Genomic DNA, 7,500 nt, shown 5'->3' on the forward strand with positions numbered 1-7,500 from the left:
GCGAGAGGAAGGAAGGAAGGGAGAGAAAGCGAGAATGAGGGAAGTAGGAAAGGAATGGGAGAGGTAGATAGGAGTAGAAAAGGAAGAAAGGAAGGCAGGAAAGGGGAGGGGAAAGGTGGAAAGCGGGAAGAAAGGATAACATAAGAAAGGTGGGAGAGAAATAGGAAAGGGAGGATGTAAAGGGAAGGAGAAAAAGCGAGAATGTGGAAAGTAGGAGAGGAATGGGAAAGGGAGATAGGAGAAGAAAAGGAAGAAAGGAAAGGGGAGGAAAGGCTAACACGAGAGGTGAGAGAGAAATAGGAAAGGGAGGATGGAAAGGGAACGGATAGGAAAGGAATATGACAAAAGGAGGTCTCAAAGGTAGGCAAGAAAAAAACAGGAGGAAGAAAGGGAGGAAGAGCATGAGGGAGAGGAGTAGGAAAGGGAAGGGATGGGAAAGGAATATGACAAAAGGAGGTCTTAAACTTAGGCACGAGAGAGAGCAGGAGGAAGAGGATGAGGGAGAGAGAGACAGCGAGCTTTTAATGTCACATAGATGAAGTTTTAAAGGTTACAGGGAGAACAAAACACGCTTGGGAAGGGAGAAAACACATAAGGGGGAGCGAAAACAAGGCGTATATTTAAGGCGTGTCAGGGAGTAAGTGGGGAGGAGGGAGAGGGAGAAGGAAGGAGAGGAGAAAGAAGTGGATAGGGAGGTAGAGGAAAGAAAGGGAGGAAGGAAACAGGGAGAAGAAAATGAAGAAGGAGGAGGATAAGGGGAGGAAGAAGTGAGGGAGTGAGGGAAGAAAGAAAGTGAGGAAGGAAACAGGGAGAAGAGAATGAAGGAGGAGGAGGATAAGGGGAGGAAGAAGTGAGGGAGTGAGGGAAGAAAGGGAGTAAGGAAGGAAACAGGGAGAAGAGAATGAAGAAGGAGGAGGAGGATAAGGGGAGGGAGGAGTGAGGGAGTGAGGGAAGAAAGAAAGGGAGGAAGGAAACAGGGAGAAGAGAATGAGGAAGGAGGAGGAGGATAAGGGGAGGAAGAAGTGAGGGAGTGAGGGAAGAAAGGGAGGAAGGAAACAGGGAGAAGAGAATGAAGAAGGAGGAGGAGAATAAGGGGAGGAAGAAGTGAGGGAGTGAGGGAAGAAAGAAAGGGAGGAAGGAAACAGGGAGAAGAGAATGAAGGAAGGAGGAGGAGGATAAGGGGAGGAAGGAGTGAAGGAGAGAAGTGGAATTGGGAAGATGGACTATTCAACTTCCCCCCTCAACTTCCCTTCATTTTCCCCCCCCTCCTCTTTTTTCCCTTCTCTCTGCCCTTCTTCTTCACTTCCCTCAACAAAAAGAAAATATGTGGGGAGGTCACTAGGTCACAGACAAGATGAGATGGGCGTGGTGAGGTGACCTGTGAGTGAGAGTGACCTTGCAACCTTTACCTGTCATTATCTCTCTCTCTCTCTCTCTCTCTCTCTCTCTCTCTCTCCTCTCCATCATCTATTTCTTTCTTTTCTATTTCTTTTTCCTTTCTTCTTTCCTCTTCCTTCTCTTTCATTTCCATCATCTATTTTCCTTTTCTAAATAAAGTTGAATGAGAGAAAAATACGAATTCTTTCCGGAGACTTGCTGTTCACTAAGTTATGAAGGCACGCACACACACACGCACGCACGCACACACACACACACACACACACACACACACACACACACACACACACACACACACACACACACACACACACACACACACATATAACATTCATGCGTATCATTAATGTTGAAATAAGCAAGAATGTTCGCCAGTTGTCTTTTTTTTTTTTCTGGGTTTTGTTCTCGTTGTTTTCTATTTCTTTGTTTTTTTTTCTTTTTCGTTTTTTTTTTCTTGTATTTCTTCTCTCTCATTTCACCAGTGTCATCTTTCTTCTTTTATGTTTTGTTTTCTTTCTTTTCTTTCTTTCTTTCTTTTTTTCTTCGTGTTTTCTTCTTCCTTTTGTTTTTCCTTTTTTATCAGCTTTTTCTTCTTCCTTTGTTTTTTTTTATTTTATTTTTTTTCTCAATTTTCTAACGTGTTTTTCTTCTTCCTTTCTGTTTGGTTTCTTTTTTTTCCTTCTTACTTCTCTCTCTCTCTCTCTCTCTCTCTCTCTCCTTTTCTATCACGTTTTCCTTTTTTCTTTGTTTTTTTTTGTCTCTTTTCTCCGTGTTATTCAATCCTTCTTTTCGTATCTCATTGTTTCCTCTTGTTTCGTGGCTCATTTATTTATCTCTCTCTCTGTCCTTTTTTTACCTTCCTGTCGTGTTTTCTCTCCATGTCTTTCTTTCTTTATGTATCTTCCTCTCGCACACACGTTTTTCTTTTTACCTTCTATCATGTTTTTCCTTTCTTTTCCTTCTTTTCTCTCCTCCGTTTTTCTTTCGCTTTCCTTCGCCTCACCTCTCCTTACACACACACACACACACACACACACACACACACACACACACACACACACACACACACACACACACACACACACACACACAATTAAGGACTTTTCAACATCATTAACTCGTAGCGTTTTCCTCTAATAATTGCCTGACTTCAAAGTCTCAAGAACCTTTCATTTTTTGTTTTATTTTTCGACCGAGTGAATAAAATAATGAATAAGTTGTATTAAAACGGATTCCTCTGATGAAAATAGTAGACTTTTTATTATTATTATTTTTATAGTAGCAGAAGTAGGCTATAATATTTTCTTCCAAATTTTCTTCCAGGCAACAATAATAATAGCAATAGCAGTAGTAGTAGTAATAATAATAATAATAATGATAATAATAAAAATAATAATAATAATAATAATAATAATAATAATAATAATAATAATAATAATAATAATAATAATAATAATAATAGTAATAATAATAACAATCATAATAATAATAATAATAATAATAATAATAATAATAATAATAATAATAATAATAATAATAATAATAATAATAAGTTACCCAGTTCAAAATCTCCTTCCTTTCCGTCGTAACCAGTTTCTCTTTATGAATTCGTAGGAGCAGCTGATTGTTTTTTTCTTTTCTTTTTGTTTTTGCCTTGTAATACATTGTTTTCTCTTGTTTCACGGTTTATCAATTTTCCTCTCTCATTTTTTTTTATCTGTCGTGTTTTCTTCCCATTTCTTTCTTTCTTTATTCGTAAGAGCAGCTGATTGTTTTTTTTCTTTTATTTTCGTTTTTGCCCTTGTATTTTATTGTTTTCTCTTGTTTCACGTTTTATTAATTTTCTACTATCTCCTTTTTTTTTATCTCTCTATCGTGTTTTCTCCCCATTAATTTATTTCTTTATGTTTCTTCCTCTTGCATACACGCTTTTTTTTTTTTAACCTTCCTCTACTCCTTCCACTACTCTAAAATAATGTATATATAACGTTGAACAAGTTACTTCCACGACACAAGGACACCAGGAGACCACCTTATTTCTTTATGTTTCTTCCTCTCGCACACACGTATTTTTTTTACCTTCTACTCTAAAAAAAAAAAAAGGTATATGACGTTGAACAAGTTACTTCCACGCCACAAGGACAACAGGAGACCACCTTATTTCTTTATGTTTCTTCCTCTCGCACACACGTATTTTTTTTACCTTCTACTCTAAAAAAAAAAAAAAAAGGTATATGACGTTGAACAAGTTACTTCCACGACACCAGAGAACCACCGCCTCGACTTGCCCCTTCATGAATCACCTGAGCGGCGCCGCGTTAGTTCAGGCGACAGGTGATAATTAACGAGCCATTCACGACGCTAACTAATGACCGCGACTCCCGGCAGCAGGTTATTAGCGGTCATTGTCTGGTCACACTCACTCAAGCGCCCCGGTCAATAGTGTGATCATGACTCTTGTTTTCTCTCCCTTCTCTCTTTCTTTTCTTCCTTCTTCTTCTTCCTTCTTCTTTCTATCGCTTCGTACCTTCCTCCTCCTTTTCCTTTTTTTTCTCTCCCTTTTCCACTCTTTATTTTTTTCTTCCTTTCCTTTCTTTCTTTTTTCATTCTTCCCTTCCTTCTCCTTCTCTCCTTTCTTCTTTCTTCTTCTTCCTTCTTCTTTCTATCGCTTCGTACCTTCCTCCTTCCTTCATGTTCCTTTTCCTTTTTTTTCTCTCCCTTTTCCACTCTTTATTCTTTTCTTCCTTCCCTTTCTTTCTTTTTTCATTCTTCCCTTCCTTCTTTTCTTCCTCCTTCAGTTTGTTTATTCCTTTCCCTTCTTTCCTCCTTCTCTCCTTTCCATCGTCAATTTTTCGTTATTTTTTTATCCTTCTCTATTCTCTCCTCTTCCCTCTTTCCTCCCTCCCTCATTTCTCTACCGTCTCTTCTTTCCATCATCTATTTTTCCTTTTCTAACTGTTTCCTCACTTTCCTCCTTCCCTCTCTTTCTTTTTTCAACTCTTTCCCACTCTCTTTATATTTTCCCTAACTTCCTTCCTTACACATTCCTTCCTCCTCACTCCCTTCCTACATTTCCTTCCTTCTATCCTTCGCCACCAAAGCTACCATAGTGGGAGGAGACCCGGCCAACGCAGTACCTCGGCTGGAGACTTGTTTCATGGTGTATCTATTTCTCTCTCTGTCCTTTTTTACCTTTTAGTCGTGTTTTCTCTCCATTCTTTCTTTCTTTATGTATCTTCCTCTCGCACACACGTTTTTCTTTTTATCTTCTATTATGTTTTTTCCTCTCTTTTCCTTCTTTTCTCTCTTCACTCTCAAATTCATAAACAGTTCGACGCCCAAGCACACGTATTTGACAAGGCTTTCATAGGAGTTTTGGGCATTTCTAGGGGTACTTTCATGACCCTGGCGGTAGTGTGACCCTTCTTCTGTACCACGAACCCAAAGAAAACACTCACTAGAACCCAACTGATCCCCTGTTTGACCTTTGGATGTAGGTGACCAAAGTGACCAATGTGTGGCGGGGAGGCGGAGGGAGGAAGGGGGGGGGAGGGAGAGAACCACACACATAACGATAGAAATTTAAAGTTATCGCTAAAACTGTTAATTATTGCTCGTTTTCGTTTTTTCTGGTATATTTATTGGTCAGAAACTACGAAAATGCAATGCGCTGAGTACGATAATATGACAACGCTGGAGAGGACCCACACTCACCTGACACTCGTAGGTCCCGGCGTCGTCCAGCTCCAAGTACTTAATGGCCAGCGTCCACTCGGTGCTGCCCTCGGGGTGGTGCACGGCGAAGCGCTCCTCTCGCGTGTACGTCTGCGTGCCCGAGGTCAGGATATGCCAGTCTCTTCGGCGCACCCACGACACCTGGCGGGGCAAATATGTTCACCTATTTGACAAGGCTTTCCTAGGAGTTTGGGGCCTTTCCATGGGTAGTTTTATGACCCTGGTGGTAGTTTGACCCTTCTTCTGTACCATGAACCTAAAAACAATAGAACCCGAGTGATTTCCTTTTTTGGCCCTTGGAAATAGTTGATGTGGAGGAGGAAGCGTTCAACAATACCCCCTAGAGAGACACCTTCAGGAGGGACCAGCGTTGCCAAATTGTCGTACTCTGAGCATTGCATTTATCATTTTTAGGCTCCAAGACCGTCGTAACCACACAAACAACGATAGAAAATAAAACTTATCGTTGAAACTATTAAAGAGTGATGGTTTTCGCTCTTTTTGCTAGAGTTATCGGTAAGAAACTAGAAAAATGCAATGCGCTGAGTACGATAATTTGGCAAGGCTGGGATGGACATAGGTAGAGATAACGAGTCCAGCGCGTGATCAGACCAGGGTGACTCGACCGTAAACAAACATACACTTCAGAAAGACACACATAGAGACACAGGGGCATAGAATGGGGTGTGTAATGAATGAAAAGAGTCCGTAATGCTACTTTTATGATGACTGAAGTGTGATAAATGAAAACGTACTTAACCTAACCAAACCAAATCTAACCTGCCAAGACTCGGGTAGAAATCACGAGTCCAGTGGGTGATCAGACCATGAGGAATCACACGTACACACACATGCACTTAAGCGAGAGACAGACAGAGACACATGTAGCATAGACTTGGGTGTGTAATGAAGAAAAATAAGTCCGTGATGTTAGTTATGGTCATGAATGGAGTTTGATGAATGAAGACGTATTCCGTGGCCTACCCTTACCTAACCTAACTTGCCAATGTACACACACTCAAATAAGTATCGTTACACATTCAGCACGATACAAACTAACACCAAGGACGAAGCCATTGGTAACAGGCTACTCGTGTTGGTATCACTGCGCGTGTTGGGTGTGGCTTCACGTGCCTGAACCAAGTGAGCGGGACTCATAAATGAAGCAGTAGAATTTGAGCTGGCACAGTAACGCTTCATGAAACACACAGGTGGAGTCTTAATAGAAGTGACTTGGTCTGTGTTGTATGTAGCACTATAATATTGTTGTGTTTGGGTGATGAAATTATGCTTTAACACTTCACACACAACTGAATAGTTAAAATTTCGTTCATTTAGGACACAGTATGATAAACACCTTGGGTTATTGTTAGACTTTATCTTTCTTACCAGCAATGCTTGTAACGTTGCAATTTGAATTTTTTTTTTTTAGATGCCCACAGCTTGTTCGTGAGAGAAAAGACACGTTCAGTGGAAGCATTAGTTCCAGGATGCCACATTATGAACTGAACTATATCTGACATGCGTTGATGGTTGATGTTTTTGTCTTTGACATGGGGGAATACTTCTACCCACCGCTGTTACGTATATCATATGAACATTATTGTTTTATAATTTGTGAATGTAAAGCTTAAACAAGTGGCACTCAAATCACTCCGTTAACATTATGGTGATATCTGGTATCTCAGTGTCTCCCTTCCTCTCTATCCCTCCCTTACGGGGGTCCTGTCCTGCTCCCCCCAGCAGAGCTGAGGTGGTGGGGGTGATCGCACTTTTACCAACCCTGCCGAGATTACCGGGTTGCTCAGTGTGAAACTCGTCGGACCCCACTGTAACGATATATTACCCTTTAGAGATGGAGAAGCTGGAAGGCATAAACAAATCCGGTACAGTGAATGAAAAAAACACCGTAATGTCACGTTCTTTTCATCACTATTATCATTATTATTAATAGTAGTAGTAGCAGTAAAAAACAGTAATGATAATAGTAATATAATAGTAGTGGCAGTAATATATAGTAGCCGTTGTAATTTGAAGAAAAGTAGTAGTAATAGTAGTATCAGTATTGGTGGCAGTAGTAGTAGTAGTAGTAGTAGTAGTATTCCATTTATTTCATCCGTCTTTCTCTCCTTCCTGCCTTTCTCCCTTCCTCCCGTTTTTCTGCCTCCTTCCTTCCTGCCTTTCTCTCTCCTTTCCTCCTTCCTGCCATTCTCCCTCCTTTCTTCCTGTTTTTCTCTCTCCCTTCCTCTTTCCTTCTCCCTCCCCCCCCTCCCGCCTGTCCTCCGCCTCCCCGTCACACATTGGTCACTCCGCCACGCCCGGCACTCGCTCATTCATTACGTGGACGGAGTCGCCGCCCAACTAACG

The 7,500-nt window shown here is 41.0% G+C and overlaps 1 protein-coding gene across 1 annotated transcript in view; it reads right to left on the bottom strand.

Annotated features, from left to right (window-relative positions):
• Positions 1-7,500, bottom strand: part of LOC127000573 (hemicentin-2-like) — a 191,682-nt gene that overhangs the window by 19,970 nt on the left and 164,212 nt on the right. The window contains exon 5 of the mRNA XM_050864400.1: positions 5,113-5,274. Within this exon, the coding sequence (XP_050720357.1) occupies positions 5,113-5,274 (162 nt within the window). The remainder of the gene's footprint in view (positions 1-5,112; positions 5,275-7,500) is intronic.

This window comes from Eriocheir sinensis, chromosome 19, assembly GCF_024679095.1.
Source record: "Eriocheir sinensis breed Jianghai 21 chromosome 19, ASM2467909v1, whole genome shotgun sequence".
In the NCBI taxonomy this organism is placed as follows: Eukaryota; Metazoa; Arthropoda; class Malacostraca; order Decapoda; family Varunidae; genus Eriocheir; species Eriocheir sinensis.